The 20,753-nt window shown below is 43.9% G+C and overlaps 1 protein-coding gene across 13 annotated transcripts in view; it reads right to left on the bottom strand.

Moving 5' to 3' along the window:
* The window catches only part of ANAPC7 (anaphase promoting complex subunit 7), a 39,469-nt gene that overhangs the window by 6,643 nt on the left and 12,073 nt on the right, over positions 1-20,753 (bottom strand). For 8 of the 13 annotated variants that reach the window (XM_087857382.1, XM_087857375.1, XM_087857376.1 and 5 more), the window contains 8 exons: positions 20,497-20,639; positions 18,483-18,600; positions 17,740-17,936; positions 14,685-14,909; positions 13,853-14,003; positions 8,921-12,229; positions 1,394-4,417; positions 660-849 (listed from right to left, as the gene is read on the bottom strand). In XM_087857382.1, coding sequence (XP_087713508.1) covers positions 12,040-12,229; positions 13,853-14,003; positions 14,685-14,909; positions 17,740-17,936; positions 18,483-18,600; positions 20,497-20,639 — 1,024 coding nt within the window. In that variant the 3' untranslated portion in view covers positions 660-849; positions 1,394-4,417; positions 8,921-12,039. The remainder of the gene's footprint in view (positions 1-659; positions 850-1,393; positions 4,418-8,920; positions 12,230-13,852; positions 14,004-14,684; positions 14,910-17,739; positions 17,937-18,482; positions 18,601-20,496; positions 20,640-20,753) is intronic. The other 5 variants (XM_087857369.1, XM_087857370.1, XM_087857371.1 and 2 more) reach the window with 5 other exon arrangements.

The raw sequence follows: 20,753 nt of genomic DNA, 5'->3' as shown, positions 1-20,753 counted from the left end.
TAGGACATTAAGCTGTGATCCCAAAGGGCTAACACCTCAGGATAAAGGCAAACCAGAAATGAAGCTGCCCTCCTTCCCAAAAACTCAAAGGGCTGTAGGCAGCACTGGCTCTCGAGGATATGCAGCCCAAACTGTATCTTAGGGGTAGTCTATGAATTTAAAGTCACAGACAGCACTCCTAAGCCCCAGGCAGAAATAAATGCCAGTCCTCCCTAGAGGAAGGCACCTCCATTTTATGTCTTAGGAGATCTACACAATTATTTTACAAAACAGCCCACAGTAAAAGCTAAACAAGTACACAAGAAAATAAGGCACCATGAGTGAGACGCAGCAGAAATAAAGATTACAGATCCATCTAGACTTCACATATTAGAAGTATGAGATATATATCAAAAAACACCCTGGCTTACTTTGTTTAAAGAAAAATAAACAGGGCGCCTGGGGGGCTCAGTCAGTTGAGCATCAGCCTTCAGCCCAGGTCATGATCTCCAGGTCCTGGGATCCAGCCCCACATCAGGCTTCCTGCTCAGCAGGGAGTCTGCCTGCCTCTCTCTCTCTCTCTCCCACCCCCACCCCCCGTCTCTGCCTGTCCCCACTACCCGTTCTCTCTCTCAACTAAATAAATAAAATCTTAAAAAAATAAAGAAAAACAAACATACTTGAGGGGTGCCTGGGTGGCTCAGTTGGTTAGATGTCTGCCATTGGATCAGGTCATGATCCCGGGTCCTGGGATCAAGCCCAGCATTGGACTCCCCGCTCAGTGGGGAGCCTGCTTCTCCCTCTGCCTGCCGCTCCCCTTGCTGGTGCTCTCTCACTCTCTCTCTCGCTCTATCTCAAATAAATAAAAATCTTAAAAAAAAAAAAAAAAAAGAAACCTACTTGAAAATCTGCAGGAGACAGGAAATTATAAGTGAACATATAGAGCAGATAGGAAAATCAAATAGAATCCTAGAAATAAAAAGCCCAAATACCAAAATTAAAAACTGGGTAGACTGATGTGGCATCAGAGTGGACACAGCAAAATAACAAATGAAGTGGAAGACAGTTAAGAAGTTAACCAGAAAGCAGCGGAGAAAGAAAGCTGGAAAATATGGAAGAAAGATGAAAATACCTGGAAGACAGACTGAGAAAGGTGACAAACATACATCTCATCATGGTTTCAGATGACAAGAGTATGAGAAGGGTATTATTTGAAGAGATAATGACTGAGAATTTCCTAGAAGTGAGAGAAGACAGCAATCCACAGATGCACGAATCCCAACAAACCCCAAACAGGATAAATAAAAAGAAATCCTGCAGTAGACAAGGTACAGTGAACTGCAGAAAACCAAAGGCAAAGAGAAAATCTTAAAAGCAGCAGATGGGGAAAAAATAAAAATGCCATTCCCTTTACCTCTACGGGAGTGACACTGCTGGCTTCACAGGATCAGTGGAGGCTGGAAAACCAGAATGGTGGCTTCATGGGCTGAAAGGAATTACTGGCAACCTAGAATTCTAAACCTGGAAAAAACATACAGTATTTGAAGAATCAAGGTAAAATAAAGATATTTTCAGACAAACAAGAACAGAGTTCTTCACCAACAGACTCACACTAAGGGAAACTCTAGATGGGCACAGAGGTCACTGCTCTAAGTGGCCTGGGGCCTGTGTCGTCCAGAAGCACAGTAAAGCTACCAGTCGGCCACAGATGCAGACACACTGCAAGCAGAAGACAGACGGGCAACACTATCAAATCAACAGAAAAAATAAAAGAGCAAATAGGATAACAGAAGCTGACAGGCAACCCCAAATATAATTAATAGTAACACTCTAAGAACATACTAAATTTGTTATTCCTGTTGCGCTATCTCTGAAAGATTTCAGCATGACCCAGACGTTCCTGTTCTGAAAAACAATCCACGCCACTAATGTGATTCCCTGAAGCAGGAAGAGACACAAATGTGTCCAGCAGTCCGCTACGAACTGTTGGGGAAGCAATACTGATTGCTTTTCCAACAAAATGAGTAGAAATTATAAAGTATATTTTGTAATTTCAGAAACTACTCAAAATGACTTGATTTAGGACTAAGTATATATAAAGTTTAACATTTATATCTCTTCAATATGTATAAATCAGGATTTGCTAAGAAACAGTTTTCATTGAAAATTAAGAGTTCGGGGGTACCTGGGTAGCTCAGTTAAGGGTCTGCCTTCAGCTCAGGTCATGATCTTGGGGTCCTGGGATCAAGCTGCATGTTGGCTCCTTGCTCAGCTGGGAGCTGCTTCTCCCTCTCCCTTTGCCCTCCCCCTACTTGTGCGTGCTCTCTCTCTCTCTCTCTCAAATAAACAAAGTCTTAAAAAAAAAATTAAGAGTTTGCTTTTTAAATAAACTGCTGGTGAACTCTGCAGCTGCAAGAAGTGGGGTGGTATGCACACACAAACTTGGGCAACTTCAGATTAGTTCTAGAGAAATACACAGAAAACTATTAACTATAGTCACTTCTAGAGGAGGGAACTGGGAGAAGAAAGGCACACTAAGGAAATTTTACCATATGCCCTTTCGAAAATTGTGAATCTAAATTAAAAAATATATTTGGGGGCGCCTGGGTGGCACAGCGGTTAAGCGTCTGCCTTCTGCTCAGGGCATGATCCCGGCGTTATGGGATCGAGCCCCACATCAGGCTCCTCCACTATAAGCCTGCTTCTTCCTCTCCCACTCCCCCTGCTTGTGTTCCCTCTCTCGCTGGCTGTCTCTATCTCTGTCGAATAAATAAATAAAATCTTTAAAATATATATATATATATTTGACCCTCTGAAACTAACAATTTTATGGTAAGACAGCTAAAAATACCCAAAGCACTTTGGTTTTCCAAATACCGACAATTTTTATAAAGTGGTAGTAATTAAGACAGCACAGTGCAGGTGCTAGGACAGAAAATGGACTGACAGTAGGGAAGGGAGTGTGCAGAGACAGATGCGCTTATCTGGGAACACCTGACTTAGGACACAGCTGGCTTCATAGGTCAGTGAGAGAAGCAGTTTTGCAATAATTGGTGGTGATGCATGTTTAAATATAAATGAAAAAAAATCAATAAAGGGACACCTGGGTGGCTCAGTCAGTTAAGCATCTGCCTTCAGCTCAGGTCATAATCTCAGGGTCCTGGGATCAAGTCCCACATCGGGCTCCTTGCTCAGCAGGAAGCCTGCTTCTCCCTCTGCTTGTGCTTTCTTTCTGATAAACAACTAAATCTTTAAAAAAAAAAAAAAAAAGAATAAAATTGGATCCCTACCTGCCTGGGTGGCTCAGTCAGTAAAGAGTCTGCCTTTGGCTCAGGTCATGATCCTGGGGTCCTGGGGTTGAGCCCCGCATCGGGCTCCCTTCTCGGCGGGGAGCCTGCTTTTCCCTCTGCCTGCCTCTCCCCCTGCTTGTGCTCTCTGACAAATAAATAAATAAAACTCTTAAAAAAAAAAAAGCTATTATAAAGAGAATGAAAAGGCAAGCCATAAACTGGAAGATTTTTGCCACTCCCATTCTGAATTATATCTAGAATATATAAAGAACTTCTGTGAATGAAAAAGAGAAAAATAAACGACCCAACAGAAGAATGGGGGGGGGGGCGATTTTACAGAAGAGGAAACACAGTTCCTAAACATATGAAATGATATTTGATCTTGTTATATAACAGAAAATGTAAATTAAAATCACTGTATCATCTCACATCTACTCTGTTGCAAACAATTAAGGATTGATAATATCAAATTCTAGTGAGGAAGTGAGATAAAGAACTGCAGTTGTCTTTTTTTTTTTAAGATTTATTTATTTGAGACAGAGAGAGCACAAGTGGGGATGAGGATCAGAGGGAGAGGGAGAAGCAGACTCCTCACTGAGCAGGGAGCCCAAACTGAGGACCCTGAAATCATGACCTGAGCCGAAGGTAGACACTTAACCAACTGAGCCACCCAGGCGCCCCAAAGGACTGCAGTTGTACCTGTAAATTTATACAACTTCTTTGGAAAACAGTTTGACAACAACTGGTAAAACTGAACATACCCATGCCCTGTACCCACCAATTCCACCTCTGGGTATAACTCTATAGAAAGGTGTGCTTATGTGCACTAAAAGACACATACGAAAGTATATACAGCAGCACTGTTTGAAATAAAAAATCAGGAACTGAAATGTCCACTGATGGAAGAATTAGTAAGGTGTGAGTGTTAAAACCATACATTATACACTAGAATATTATACATTATTATATAGCAATGAAATTACATCACATTGCAATAAAAAATGAATGAGGTATCCTACAAAATCTCTGACCAGTCCTCCTCAAAATCGTCAAGGTCATCGAAAGCAAATCAAGTCTGAGAAACTTTCACAGCCAAGAGGAGCCTAAGGAGACGTGATAACTACATGTGATGTACGATCGTGGGGGTCCTGAAACAGAAAAAGGACATCAGGTAAAAACTAAGAACATGTAAATAAACAATGGGCTTTTATTAACAATAATGTATCGGGAGGCCAGGGTGGCTCAATTGGTTAAGCATCTGCCTTCGGCTCAGGTTATCGTCCCGGGTTCTGGGATCAAGCACAGGGTTGGGCTCCCTGCTCAGTGGAGAGTCTGCTTCTCCCTCTTCCTCTGCCCCATCCACCCTCTCCCCACACACTCATGCTCTCTCTCACTCACTCTCTTGCTCTCTAATAAAATCTTAAAAAATAATAATGTATCAATCTTGGTTCATTAATGGTAATCAATGTACCATATTGATATAAGGAGACTGTGCGAGGTAATTGGAAACTCTATGTACTACTCAATTTTTCTGTAAATCTAAAACTGTTCTAAAAATGTCTATTAATTAGGGTACCTGGGTGGCTCAGGCGGTTGGGTATCCAACTCTTGGTTTTGGATCAGGTCATGATCTCAGGGTTGTGAGATTAAGCCCCATGTGGGACTCCATACTCAGCAAGGAGTCTGCTTGGGGTCCTCTCTTTCCCTTACCCTCTAGCCCCCACTCCCACTCATGCTCTCTCTCAAATAAAATCTTAAATGTCTATTAATTAAAACATGAATGAGTTATAGCAGCAGTAACATGGGTCAATTTTAAAAATAACATTAAGCAAAAGACACCTTGGAAAAAACAGACATGACTCCACTTACATTAAGTTCAAGAACAAGTGAATGTGTTGGTTAGGGTAAGACACAGTGAAACTACAACAGCTGAGTAACAGTATTACAGTACAAGTGAGGAAAATTAGCTCACCACTTGCCCAAGGTTCATAAGATCTTCCAGGGTCAGAAAATAAAGGTAGTGTAAAAACAAAATTGAGAATAGTGGTTGACTCTGGCAAGGGGAGAGGGGTGGACGGTGAAAGGAGGGAGGGAAAGGGCTGTGATCAGGTCTAAGCACCCGGGGGAGGGGGGCTTCTGGGATTGTAAAGCATTCCATTTCTTGTCCCGGGAGGAGTGTACATGTGTGTTCTATCTGTGGTTCTTTAAACACTACATGTTTTCATATACTTCTGTATGTATGCTATACTTCACAGATTTACGTTTTTATTTAAAAAGAAAAGAAGTACTTGTCTGGCCCCTGGGCAGGCTATGGGCCCTGATGCACTGGCAGAATTATTTTATATAGGAGGCTGCTCTCCTGGACCTCCTTAGGGTCTCCACATGGCCCTGACCTCCAAGGTAGCTCCCCTTGGATTCCCCTAAGCTGAGGGAAGCTGTCTTCCTTGTCAGTGCATGCCTGGCTTGAGTATATGCTCACCATTCCAGAAAAAGCTCCAGATGGGGGCTGTGCTTAGGGGGTCATCTCTGTCCCTTCCTGTCATATACCACCAGGCTCAGCAAAGCAACAGCACAGGAGTGGGAAGCAGCTGGGCCTGTTGGATATCGGGGGTCACCTTTTTCAGCCAGTCCAAGATGAGGCTTCAGTCTGGGCACCACCCAGGCTGGAGGGCACAGGCCTCTCTCAGGACAGATGGCTGCTTGCTGCCACTCCCACTCAATTGCTGGACAAAAATTCCCACTGCCCCAGGGGACTGATAAGAGAGAGGGGCCAGGGGGCAGAGTAGGCTGAGGTCATGGATGAAAGATGATCTCTGGGCCATAGAGCGTGCAAAACTAAATCTGTCACTGAATGGGGTCAGGGCAAATCTGTGGATCCAGTGGCAAAAGGGGTCCAGCCCGTAGGTCACTGATCCCCAGTTTAGCCCTGGGAGGCTGCTTCCCTCCCACACGTTCCACCCAAGTGTTGAACACTGACATCACTGCCACAAAGTCCCCCACACCCAACAACAGGGAGACAGAACCAGACTCTCTGAGTTCTCTTCCAAAGGAACATGGAGGCACAGAGAGGCTGAGAGTTACCCATGACCACACAGCCAGTGACAGGCCATGGACCTCTGGCTTCCACCTTGTGATGGAGAGGCCCTCCCCTTGACAGGCTCAGCCCTCCTGTTGGGGAGAGTGGGATTCCTTCAATGGGGCATTGAAAGAAGATAGGGACTCAGAACACAAGTAGCCAGCAAACACCCCCACACACCATAAACCTCAAGCATAGTCTTCCTCCACCCTAGAATAAACGAGGTCTGATCTCGATCCAGAAAACATTCCCCAACCTAGAGCCAGGAAGGGTTGTCCTATGGGAAAAGGGGCCCCAAACCTCAAAGACCCAAGAAAGCAAAGGCAGATGCCTTGGCAGACATCCCTAGAGTCCACCAGAAGCTCTCAACTCCACTGAGGGAAGCAAGTGGGAGTTTCAGAGACTAGGGAGCTCCTGGTTCACCCCTAACCTGAAGCCAATAAATGGACTTACTTCCTGGATAGACTGGGATGGCCAGGGGAAGCCACATCGACAGAAGGGGAGGCCACAGGGCCAGCCTTGGCTTACAGATTCACTGAACAGAGGACCAGCCAACCAGACCCCTTAAACATTCCAAAAAAGATTATGGCACTATCACTCTGAAATCCCCCTCCTGGGAATTTGCCCAAAGAAGGAAAAAGCTGTGAGCACAAGAGGTCACCAGAGGGTTGTTTATAGACAGACACTGGAAGATTTAAGTGACAAATGAGAGCTGCCTCGTGCTGATGTCGCCCTTGACAGTCTGGCCGGCGATGTGTAAATAAGGCAGGGCTGAGGACCTTAGTCCTCATTTTCTCTTTATGCCTCAGGGGTATGTTAAGATGTGATAACATAAGCAAAGGGCTTGCCTTGTGGCCTGGCCCAGATGATCGCTCAAATAGTACCTCAAGCAAATAAAAATGATAGAATATTTATCACATCTAAAACTGGTAAGAAAAAAAACCCCAACCCTTGACACTGGTTATCGATGAGACCGCAGGGAACAAGCTATTGGAGAGCAATCGGAGAGCATCCATCAAAGCCTTAAATGGACATAGTCTGAGACCCAGAAATTACACTACAAAGAACTTGACCTGTGTGTCTTTAGATAATGCCAAAATATGTTCACGACAGTGCAGACTGTAATAATTATATACAAAACTGGAAACAAGTGTCCACCAACAGCAGAAGGATTACAGAAACTGTTCCATCCACAGAATGGAATTCTGTGGAACTGTCAAACAAGGAAGAGCACACAGACAGCATCTGGCAGGAATTTCTGAGTGACAGCATGACTGCTTTAGTGTAACTTTCATATACAGATCATTAAGTAAAAACTCAAAACTATCTTTCTAAAGCTAGAACCAGAACATTTATTTTGTAGAGAGACACTGGGATTCAGTAGAGATTGGGAAGCGGGTAGATTTTTAATTATATACCTTTCTTCGAATTTTTTAAATTATGTGTACATTTATATAACACATAATTACAAATACATGTGTTAATGGGGCTGTCTGGATGACAGAACTATAGGTTATTTCTTTACTGGTTTTAGTTATAAAGTGTATATATAGTTTGTATATATACATAATTGCATATATATGCATGTGTGTGCCTGTGTATATAACTCTCTCTCTCCATATATATATATATATAAACAAAACTTACCATCTTGACCATTTTTCAGTTCAGGGGATTAAGTACATTCATGTTGTGCAACCATCACCACCATCCATCTCCAGAACCTTTTCAACATTCTAAATGGAAACCTTTCCCTGTTAAACACTAATTCCCCATCCCTGCTCCCTGCCCCCCCCCCCCCGCCCACATTCTACTTTGTCTCTATAAATTTTGGCTTTTCCAGGGATCATTTAAGTGGAAGCATACAGTATTTCTTCTTTTGTGACTGGCTTGTTACACTTAGCATGTCCTCAAGGTTCATCCATGTTGTGCCATGTGATAGGACTTCCTTTTTAAGGCTGGACTGTATTCCATTGTGTGTGTGTATATGCTGCATTTTGTTCATCCATTCATGCAACAATATAACACTTGGGTTATTTCCACCTTTTCAGTGTTGTGAATAATGTTGCTATGAACAAGGGTGTGCAAGTATCTGTTGAAGATCCTGCTTCAATTCTTTTGGCTATGTACCCAGAAGTGAAATTGCTGGATCATACGGTAATTGTTTCAACTTTTGAATAACTGCCAGACTGTTTTCCCCACAATGGCTCTATCATTTTACTTTCCCACCAACAATGCATGAGGGTACTCTTATTTTTAAACTGTTTTAATGGCTGCTAAGGAGACCGACTTGGCTTCTGGCTTGTTCCTGGTGTTGCTGATACTGTGTGATTTGTGAAGTGACATGTTCTGTGTTGCCAACACCCGACATCCTCCACAGTAATCTGGAAAAACCCCACACACCCTGGCCCCGTCTAGCGGTGCAGCCCGAGCAGCTCAGAAGCTCCTAGACAACAGAAGCCTGCCATTTTGTGCCCCAAGAGGGAAAGTGGGAGCTGGTGCACCACCCACCCATCCACTGCCCCAGGGTGGAGAGGCTCCAGAGAGAAGTGGAAAGCCTTAGTGAGGCACTTACCTCAATGGGCCTTCCCAGTGCCAGGGATTCCTGGCTGGCCTGGCTAAGGCCATGGTCCCCGGAGGCCACGGTGAAGTGCTTGTCGAGTCAGGCCTCACTGCCTGTAGCCAACAGAGAATGCAGTCACCATGCAGCAGGCAGTGCCTGTGGCCTCAGGGCTGGCCAAGCAGGTCTGGGCATGGCCTCCAAAGACCTGGTCAGACAGTTGTACAGTGAGGCCCCCACGGGCCTTCTGAGGTCAAGCCTACAGCTTCTGGGACCCTCAAATCCCCTCCCCCAGGTTTCTCAATATTTGGACCAGAAAATGCCTGCCTCAGAATAGGAAATCCAGGTGGGAGTGACTGAAGATGCAGACTCCGGGGCCTGGGTCCTAGATCTGGACTCAGGTTTGATGCTGTACCTGACAGTCTGCCTCATCAATTTGAGAATTACAGACTTTGGCAAAAGCTGGTCTCACTCTCTGAGGAAGAACTCATTGGCAGGAGCATGGCTCCCAAACTAAGGCTGGGAAGGAGAGCTCTCCTGACATCAACCCTGTAGGGGCCGTATCTGCCAGGTCCCTGGCACACAGCAAGGGTTCAGAGTGTGAATGCCCAAGACGGGGGCAGGGAGCACCCTTCCTTAGGACCCTGCCTCCCTGCTTAGCTGAGGGACCTTCAGGAGGAAAAAAGACAAGGCTTCAGTGACACCACCAATCCTCAATTCCTGAGGGAAAGACTGGCAGCCTTGCATTTACCCTGGTCATGGTAATGAGATACACAATGGGCACCATACTGACCTCCTTGTGGGCTTATTCCGTCCTCAGCCCAGAAGCTGTGGGAGCTCAGGCCACGGAAGCAAACTACCCAGCCCCTGACCCACAGCTCTGACAGTGGGAGAGCAGGGACTTAAAGAACCTAGCCTGATTCCAAATTGGTGCTATGAACAAGCTGGAAGCGACTGGCGGGAAAGGACAGGATTAGTTAAAATATCCCCTTCCTTAATGGTGTGTGGAACTCCAGACACCAGAGGGTACCTGTGGTGACTACAGGCACTTGAGAGCCCATTCCTTGTCAAGATGCTTCGTCTCCTGGAAGGTGGCTCAATGAGACAGCCACAGAGCTGGCAGCCTGATTCTGTCCCTGCTTCCTGGGGCTCCCTGCTCTCATGAGGTTTTTTTTGTGAGACCAAGTGATAGCAGCAATGCCAGGTGAGATCTTCAGCACCCTTCAAGTCACACTCCTACAATTCTTTGATGTGGACCAAGAATGTCTTCAATCCTACATCAGGTGTGCTAAAAATGTAGCTTCAGCTTCCTCTTCCAACCCGGCTTTGACCCTAAAATGTTGGTCAGGATAGAAATGCTGGACCTGTGGGTGGGAGGGGTCAGAGAGATCCAGCCGAGGGTGTTGCTGGGATGGAGAGGGCTGGGATGATCCAGGGGCTAGCAGCAGAGCTAAGGGCCAGCCCAGGGAAGGGGAGGAACATGCTGGTGCTGAAGGAAGGTAATAATACACAGGGCCTGGGCTCCAGGGCACATCCTGACCCCATAGGAATCTCAGAGGTAATAGTGACAAGCCTAGCATGCGGCAACACGTAGGCTGGGTGTGGCTGGGCTTCTTCCCCAAGCCAGGGAAATGGCAGAGGTTTCACCTTTTTTCCCCAATGCACTGACTGGTGATGGCTACTAAGAGGAAGCTGGAGGTCATGAAGCTACATCCAGAGCAAGCACCGAGGCCAATGAGCAGTGTCTTCTCCTGGCAGCATGCTCACCTGGAACGAAACCAACTGCCAGCTGGTCTCTTTAAAAACTGCTTGATCAAATGGTGCTGCCCAGGCTTTGAGTCTCATACTGAAAGATACTCGAACAATAACATTTTTGCCCATTTGAAGTTGCAGTTACCATGTTCTGAGCTCCTAAACTACTGCACACTTCCACTGTTTTTACACTTTAGAACAGAACTTTCCATTTATATCAAAATCACATTTTGTACCACCTCTAATTTTGTTTTAGTGAGAATTTGAGGTTAACTGTGCCATTCTCCCGACCTTCACCTCCAAGTTAAGGATACAGTGAAAAGCGTGGCATCTTAAGAAACAAGAGGGTAGGTGAAATCTCCCAGCACCAAGCCCAGGGAATGCGCCCCCTGCTGACCCTGTGACAGAATGCTGTAATTAGACACCTACTTGGTTAGTACCCTGGACAGAACTGGGCAGAAACAGCTACAATCAGGCCAAAGACTCTCTCCCCCAGGGGAATTTAACCAATCAAAAATACAAATAAATGAACCAGCTCAGTGTTACCCAAAGCCCCAATCTTCCTGGCTCCCAACAGTCTGGGAAGAAAGGGAGTGTATTTATGGCAAATAATTCTGGGGTTGAATCAATGCACTGTAAAATCAGAGACCCAAAATAAAAAAAAGAATCTATAAAGGGCTTCCATTCTGATCAACCCAAGACCATTACTGTACAAAAAACAGTTTTATTAGTTAATTACCGCAGGTGTGCCTCTGTTCATGCTTTAGGTCACACCCGTTTCTCAGATCCGGCCCAGGCTCATAGGCAAGTTACCAGATTAGCAAATAGGAAAACTGTTCTGCAAAATAGCAACTGTCAGCTTAAGGCATTACTAACATTGCAGAAAGAAGCAAGATTACTAGGGACGTTTGGACAGCTCAAGATGATTTCCGGAACAGGAAACCCTCTCTGAAAGGGCCAGCCCATGCTGGTGTCTGACATGGGAGAGGACACTCTTGCTCTGGGTGATAGGTCACTCCTTTAAACTCACCCACAATGTCACAGACAAAACACTGTCTACTCCTCAAGCTTTCAGATTTAGAAATTAGTTATATAAAAAGCACTCTGTCCCAGAAGCCCTGGCACATCTGCAGCCTCCCAGAGAGCTCACTCGATCCTCCCTGACTGGAGCAGGGGAGGATAGAGATATATGGAAGGTCAGTCAGGCTCAGTTTTTAAAAATGAATTCACTACTAGAAATATGGAGCAAGGGGTAGAGACCCCTGCTGCAATTACATGCGGAATCATTGTCCTCCCAGAGAGCGGGCTCCTCCGGGCTCCTTCAGTCCACGGAAGTGCTCAGAGCAGGGCAGGCCAGTGTGGCCACAGAGCTGACGCCTGCCTCACTGCATGCCGAACCACTGCTCCTGGTCAGCCCACTGGGCCGCCTCACTGTCGCTGCCCTCCAGGTCCCCTTCTTCCCCACTCCCTTCCATGTCGTCCACATCCTCCTCCTGAGTGGCATCCGTGGGACTCTCCTCCTTCTCCATCTTCTGCATCCCCTCTAGAGACTTCTGGTCATTGGGGTCCAAACTAGGGGACAACAAAACAAAGGAGAGGCCTGAATCTCTGCCTTGCTTCTTGCTGGCTGATGTGTCATCTCCCTGGCACGGCAGTGAAATGACCACCCAGTCACAGAGAAACTGCTAACGCCTGGCCTCTCCAAACAACTCTGGTTCCACAGGCGAGATCGAGGGAGTCCACCACTAGAAGTGAAAAAAGATGTCTTCTCCTAATTTTTAGAATTCTCAATTTGAGTTTTTCTCCACGTATTTCTTACATTTTCACACTTATTACCCCAGCATTCTGCTAGAGGAAGATACTAGATAACACAAATGAAAAAGCAGCAAACAACCATTAACAGAAAATTTCAAATGTAATTTCTTAACAGTATCAGATTTTAAGCTACAAAATTACAAAAAAAAAAAAAAAAACCACCTTATTTTTCTGTGAGTGAAGTTGTTTCATGTTCTTATGATGTGATTAACCATTTCGGCATTTCAGTAGTCAACCAAAATTATCATGCTTACCATGGAACACATTTGTCAACTCCTAGGTTAGACTCCAGGACCCAAATCTACCTCTACCCGGGCACACAAGTTTAGCGGCTAAAAATCATTACACATGCCAAAATCCCCAAAGTTCAGAGGCTTCAGAACATTTATTTACTTGGCTTCTAAGCAATTCTTCCTCTAACCTTTGTGATTATCACCAAGGCCAGGAGGTGTCCAATCTCTAGCAAATTCCACCTCTAATTCTATAACTGTAGATTGATTTTTAACCTCTTCTCTGAAACCCTCCATACAGCTCTCACCCACACCACCCAGGGCTCCCCACCCTTGGGACTCCCACCTTGCCTTCTAGAGATTGCTATGAAAGCACTTAGCACGTGGCATCGATCAGTCTATGCCTGAGACTGACAGCTCCCAGAATCACAGCATACCCAGTGGTTACTGAGATGCCAGGTATCCAACTGCTGAACAAATAAATGGATGTGATCAGACTCGATTAAAGACAGGCCTTCACCATAACCTTACAGACACACAGACAACCCTCAAATAAATCACTTCTGTATTAAACAGTAAGAATACCACTATTTATTTAGTATTTACTATGTACCAGGCACAGCACTAAGAGCTTTACATGGAATAATAATTTAATCCTCATTTAATCACTTAATACCTAATAAGGTAGATATAGACAAATCTATTAGTAACTTGCCCAAGATAACAGGTGAAGGTAATATTCAAACTTCAGAGCTTAAGTTCTTTACTACAGTAGGTAGAAACATGAGAAAGTACTTACAATACTTTGATTTGAAAAAGCAGAATATAAAATATATACTACATATACCCTATAAAAATATGTTTATGTGTGGGCAAGGCCAAGAAGATGATCTATACAAATGAAAACAGGTGATATAGTGATATGGGCTGCTTATGAGTGAAACAGTTCTTTAATGTTGCTTGTGATATACTTTACGAATTTTTTTTTTAGAAGTTATGAACTCACAAATACCTCTTATACCATTACTATTATTACTCTGTTTTCAACCATGGGCACAAAAGCGTGTGGGTTTCCGGAACTCCTATTACATAGTTCCCTGCCTCCTCTTCCCCTCATTGACCTTCCCCCCATGGGAGGCTAAGTGCCTACCTTAGTGCTATACTATATTGGTCCATTGCCTCCTGATACTCATTGACAGCTACAAGGAAATCTCCTAGGATCCGATGCAGGACACAGTCACTCTGATTAGCTAGTGCATTCCTCAGCAAAGCAATTCCATCTTCGTATTTCTGTTCTCTGCCTGAAAAGAAAAAGATCCTCATTTTCCTACTTTACACAACATTTTGAAAATATACTCCCCTCTCAAATCATATATACAAAATCACAACAGTGATCACAATTCAATAATCTCTTTGTAGATATCTTTAAGAGAACAGTGGTATGGCAAGAAATAAGAACAAGCTCATACGAATTCCTATTCCGTTAAGAAATGGGGAGCTTGAGTTCTGATTTTTTAAATGTTACTCTTAAACCTAAGTTCAAATAAAAGCCAAAATGCATTTTATTTACCAAACCAGCCCAAACCCAGGATTCATCATCAATCAGGACTAAAAAAACCAAAGCTAAAAGGAAAGTCATAAGCAAACCCAGATGGGTCGAAATAGTTCAAGCTGGCTAAGACCAGTTCTATTCAGCCCAAAGTAGTTCAGGACAACCCAAACCAAATCAAAGTGAGCTGAACAGGTACCAACCAAGTATAGCTGGTTTGAGCCACTCAAAAAGTCAGTCACTGCCAATCCAAACTAGTCTAAGCCATCTACATTTGGTTGTGCTAAATATAAACCAATTCACATGCGCTCAAACCTACTACAAAAGGCACACACCTGTCTGGTCATCTGTAACCAGCTGGGACCAGGAAATCCAAATGAGATCAGGTTTTATACAATTAACAACAAAACGGAAGTAAATAAGATACACTTACTAAGTAGTTCTGCTTTTTTCACCACAGCCTTAATGTAATCCGGCCTTTGGGTCAGAGCTTTATCTAATAAAGTTTTGGCTTTCTCCTGTGTTACTGGGTCTTCAAGACAAACAGTGGCTAAAAGGGTAAGGGTCTGTGCATTTGCTCCTAGAGTTTTGTAAACATTGTTAGCCATTACCATTGCCTCACGAATACTGTTGGAAGCCAAGTAACATTCAATGAGACCTGAAAAAATAAAACAGAAAGTTCAACCACATTATCATTCTAAGCAATGCTTTCACCCTGACACCCTTCCAAACTGCAAACCTTCAAAGCTTCAGACAAAGGGCAGGCCAGGGGAAAACTCTGATGACATTAGAGAGTATGTTGATGGAATAAGAAGTGCTCTTCCCCAAAGCACTTCAGGGATGTAGAAAAAGGCTGATGCACTGCAAAGGCACCTTTAGTGAGCAAAGGAAACAGGCATAAGTAAAATGAAGCAGGTAGGCAGCCCAGCTGAATGTTAAGAGGAACAAACACGACCTTAATCATTACTTGAAATAGAGATGATGTTGACAACAAAGCGCAAGGTTCCACTGCCTCTTAACAAGCTATTAATTCGGTCATCTTTAGTCCTAGGCTCACGTGGGAGAGCTTTACAGTTCCAAGTGAATGTCCAGTTCTATAAAACTAGTTGTGTAATTTCTACTAATGGACCTAAGGAGCAACCTAAGAAGAAGGACAACTTTTCATTTGAAACATAAAAGTTATCTCAAAAGACATTTGCTGAGGGTTTCCCTAACCTAGATAGAAAATGCTTAGCAGATGGACCAAATACACCAAGATTGGCAGCTCCTGCGTCTTACCACACCCACAACAAGATGCCCTATGGGGACTCTTCAAGCAGAGACAACTCTCAACTCTTCTTGCCAAGAACTTGAGAACAGAGGAAGTACTTTTTGACACAAAGCTCTCATCAAAACAGAAAAACAGCTTAAACCCCAAACCCACGCATCCCTGGCAGATTTTCTCTGCGTACTCCTCCACCCTAGCAGCATTTATAATATTTGTGCACATTCTACCACACACTATGGTTACTTAATCAGAAATTACCTAACTCTTCAGGGCAATGTGCTGGATTCAGAATATGGCTGTTTGTAACTACTTATTGAGCAGTTTTATTTCCCTGCTAAAGCCCCTCCTGGAACTTCAGAAGGAAATGGAAAGAATGCTCTTCACTACTCCTTTGCCTCCGCCCATAAAGGAAGCTCGGCTGGAGGTTGCAAGAAGTACCAGAGAGCATAATCAGTTACCCTGCTTCAAAACTTCAAATGGTGGTTTGAGTGCCAGCAACCCATGAAGCCTCACTGGCCTGGAGAAGGTCCTCTGCCCCCAATGACTCTAACCATCCTCTTTCCAAGCACTGTGGGGGGTTCATTATTCAACTGCATTCCTGGGCTCTTGTGAAACAGGCACGCAGCAGAAAGGAACTAGCGTGATAAAAGCAGCTGAGAGGCTAGGAAGTTAGTTTCAGGATTAAAAATTTAATCCAGAACCAAAAACTTGGTGTGCTGGGGATACTTTAAGAACAAATCCACAATACACATAGTTCTCTATCTAAGCAGATTTGTTCTTTACCCCAACTTCCAAATTTTCTCAAATCTGAACTCATCTTCCTGTTAAGAGCAAGCCACTCCTAGACTCCTGGGTTTATTTTTAAATTCTTATAAAAATATGCTTTGGAGGAACTGCATCTTATAAGATCTATTTTAACATCTGTGACTGAGTCACCAAATGTTGCTGAAGCTGGCACACTCCTTTGAACTCCTAGGGTCAGTTCACATGAACTTAAAATAGGATGTAACAAAACAAAGTTTGACCCTGATCGTGCCCACTCAGGAGGTCACAATGAAATGACTAGTTCCCACAACCAACACTGTCATATGGGTATGAAGTTACCCTATGAGTAATATTTCTGCCCCAAGGTAAAACAACTTTTAAAAAATAAAGTCATAACCAGGGGCGCCTGGGTGGCTCAGTCGCTAAGCGTCTGCCTTCGGCTCAGGGCGTGATCATGGCGTTCCGGGATCGAGCCCCACATCAGGCTTCTCCACTAGGAGCCTGCTTCTTCCTCTCCCACTCCCCCTGCTTGTGTTCCCTCTCTCGCTGGCTGTCTCTCTCTAATAAATAAATAAATAAATAAATCTTAAAAAAAATAAATAAAGACATAACCAAGCGATGCCGCGTTCCAGCAGTGCCAGCACAGATTCACATTAAGGAGTGAGCCATGTTTGAGAAATAAAAATAGGACAAAAAACCATCCCCAGCTACTCCCCCACCAAAAACCAGGAAAAGAGAATGAAAAAAATATATTCTGAAGGTCCAGTGAAAGCCCAAAATGATTTTTTTTTTTAAGATTTTATTTATTTATTCGACAGAGATAGAGACAGCCAGGAGAGAGGGAACACAAGCAGGGGGAGTGGGAGAGGAAGAAGCAGGCTCCTAGCGGAGGAGCCTGATGTGGGGCTCGATCCCATAACGCCGGGATCACGCCCCGAGCCGAAGGCAGACGCCCAACCGCTGTGCCACCCAGGCGCCCCCCAAAATGATTTTTTAAATGCCTAATGCAGTGATTCCCAAACTTGTCCACACACTGACATTACCTGGGGTCTTCAAAAAAGTACTGGTGCCCATCTCCCAACAGCAATATTCTGATTTCGATAGTATTGGAGTGACCTGGCATAAGGATTTTTAAAAGTACCCCCAGAGTACTCTAACATGCAAGAGAGTCTGGGAACTACTGGCCTAACAAAACCTTCCATCTGGGGGTGCCTGGGTGGCTCAGTCAGTTAAGCATCCCAACTCTTGATATCAGCTCAGGTCATAATCTCAGTGTCGTGAGATCAAGTCCCCATGCTGGGGTGAGGCCTGCTTACAATTCTCTATCTCCCTCTGCCTCTCCCCCACCCCCAAGTCGTGAGCACATGTGCTCTCTCTCTCAAAAAAACAAAAATTAAGAGTGCTAATGCTACATTACCTACAGATTCGCACTATTCATCTCTATTTTTCATCTTACCTTCATAACAATCTAAGCGACAAGGTGCAAGCCGTATAGCCTCCCGAAAGTGGATTATTGCTTCTTGGACTCTGCCCATGTTTCTAAGTGCTGCTCCCTTAAGTAGCAAAGCTTGAACACTATTACTGTTCAGCTGAATGGCCTTGGCTCCTAAATAGAGGGCCCGAGAGTAGCGTTTGCTATAAAAGCTATGACACCTGGAGAAAAAAAAAAATAATAATGCAACATTACCAGAAAGAAAATGGTAAAGAAACTTCATTCAAAACCAAACAGAAGGTCCTCTACATGAGCCTTATTACAAAGCACACTTACAGCTTTAACCTGAGATGTTAGAGGGCGGGGGGAGACAAAAACAAAAAAAAACTAAATATTTTTAAAGGGAAATATTGATATGGAAGGGAAAAATTATGGGAAAGAACCTGATATCTGAATATATTATCAAGTGAGAGATATTCAGATAATCTGTAAAGCCATGGTAAATAACAAAGCAGCACCTTCTGGCCTATTCACCGATGGCCTCCAGTGCTGAGCACGATGTACTAGCTCAGCGGATACCTACCCCAAGAAAGTCTGAGAAAAGACTCAGTGAGGTAACTAATGTGTCCAAAGTCAAAGACCTTGATCTGAATCTAAGTCTGATTATCTCTTAAACCTACGTCTCCAACCTATATGCTATTTGGGAGGAACCACAATTTGCCAAAGAATGTACTGAAATCTGGAGAGAAGGGAATAGATAAACATACCCAGAGACCACCCAGGGTTCTGCATGCTGATCAGAAATATTGAAAAGGCGGCAGCCAAGATTCTCCACATCCTCTAGCCGCCCTTCTCTTGCCAGGAGGTAGCCATATACATCCATTCCTGGAAAGGAAGAGGCTTTTTTAAAAAGCAGCAGCAGGCGTCCTTTATTAAAGAGCAACAGCCTTCATCAGAGCCCCACTCAAGCCCCAGCTCCAGCATGGTCTGAGCCCTTTCCACCATCATGAGCTCCTCCCACCAGCATTCCCACTTTCCTACAATATGACTTAATAAGGGGCACCTGATTGACTCAATCAGGTGGGAATCAGGTGGGAGTCTGACTGTTGATTTCAGCTCCGGTCATGATCTCAGGACTGTGAGATTAAGCCCCACTTGAGGCTCTGTGCTCAGCAGGGAGTCTGCCTGAGATTCTCCCTCCGCCCTTCCCCTCACTATGGCTTGTGAGCTCTCTCTCCCTCTCTCTTTAAAATAAATAGATAAATCTTAAATTAAAAAAAAATTTTTTTTAAAGATTTTATTTATTTATCAGAGAGAGCGCACACAAGCAGGGAGAGCGGCAGGCAGAGGGAGAAGCAGACTCCTCACTAGCAAGAAGCCTGATGTGGGACTTGATTCCAGGAGGCTGGGATCATGATCTGAGCCGAAGGCAGACACTTAACTGACTGAGCCACCCAGATGTCCCAAAAAAATGACTATTAAAAAGACAAAACACATCCAAAAAGTTTAAAAAGCAAAGGAGTAGAAAGATCTACAACTCACAATTTGAAAGCCAATTATTTTTGGGAACTGTTCGTCCCTACAATCTGTGACATGATATACAGTTATCCTAACTCATAACCAGAAAAGGCCCAAAAAGGCATCAAGTAATTTCTTTTCTTCAAGAAGCCTAGGCACAGTCCAGAGTATACACTTAAATATGCTGGTTAGTCTCAGAAAAAGTAGCCTATTCCAGATAAAGCATCTAGTTCTTTTTGGAGTCCAGCTGATTTAAGATCACCCACTCCCTGCTTATTCTCACTCATATTCTATTAAAAGGGTCCCATGCTTGCTGTCACCCATCTCTTACCACCATCCCCTTCATTCCTTGTTATCCCTTCAGACGCCCAGCAAAATGTCTCTCTTGCCAAGATCACTGCAATACTCCCTGCTGGCCCCCAAACTTGGGCCTGAGCTTCCAACTTCAAGCTGCCAACTACTGCCAGACTAGTATTTCTAACACACCATTTTCATCATGGGCACAAGCAACTCAGAGAAGAGAAATAAGCACTGGGCAGGAGGGAGACCTTGGGCAAACAATTTCATCATTCTGGATCTGTTCCCTCATCTCCCTGCTCTGTAGTTCTCATGGCTTAAGAGTCTACAGGACTAACTACTGTCACAAGGCCATATTTTTCTGATGGCCTCTTTTGGGACTTCATAAGCAAATTTCAGCCTATCTATCAGACTTATTTCCCACTGCCCATCACTCACTGCCAGTCAATGCACATTCATCCTCTGGAAGTCCCTATGGCTCACCCCTTCAGCTATAATCTTTGAGATCAATGATTTTTTGTTATTGTTCATTCCTAATTACTTCCTTTAATCATCTCATTCCTTTCTTAATGCCTGTTCACTTACTCCCTTTTAAGTATACTAAGTATCCCCTAAAAGGATATTATGGTTTGGGGGATGCCATCCAAATTCTTAGTAAGGCACACCATAAATTTATAAATCATAAGGAAGGGCTATCACCCCTCCCAAAAGAAAAAGAGCCAAATAATGATCTGCCTGGAGATGACACTTGAATTCGAGCAAAAACAAACGCTCAAAATGGAATTACTCAAGTGTTAGAAACATGTATCAGACCTGGAAAAAAAAAAAAAGTGAAACACTACTAGAATAAGTTTCACAAAATATTTCTATGAAAAATGGCATCAGAATATTATGCTACATTGTCTCCCTTTCTTTTCTGATCCCTCCCTCTGCAGCCACTTCCACCAGGGCTCAAGAATAACCTACCTTTTATCAAATAAGGATCCAACATCTGTGCCTGTTCAAACTTGAGGACAGAGTTTTTATTGTCTCCAGCTCTGAAGTACAGATCTGCTAAGCTTCCCAGCAGGTCCACGTTATCTCGCAATAAGGACTTTTTCTCTAGTGAACTTCAAAATATTAAACATTGACCCTTAACATTTATTACGAATCCTCTTAGTTTCTGAATCTGGGTGACAGGCATATAAGCACTATTTTCTTTTGTGTATATATAACATTTTTCA

Source organism: Ursus americanus, chromosome 30, assembly GCF_024610735.1.
Source record: "Ursus americanus isolate L20-20 chromosome 30, mUrsAme1.1.p, whole genome shotgun sequence".
Classification (NCBI taxonomy): Eukaryota; Metazoa; Chordata; class Mammalia; order Carnivora; family Ursidae; genus Ursus; species Ursus americanus.
Note: the sequence above shows the minus strand (reverse complement) of the source record. Positions and strands in the feature narration are given on the sequence as shown.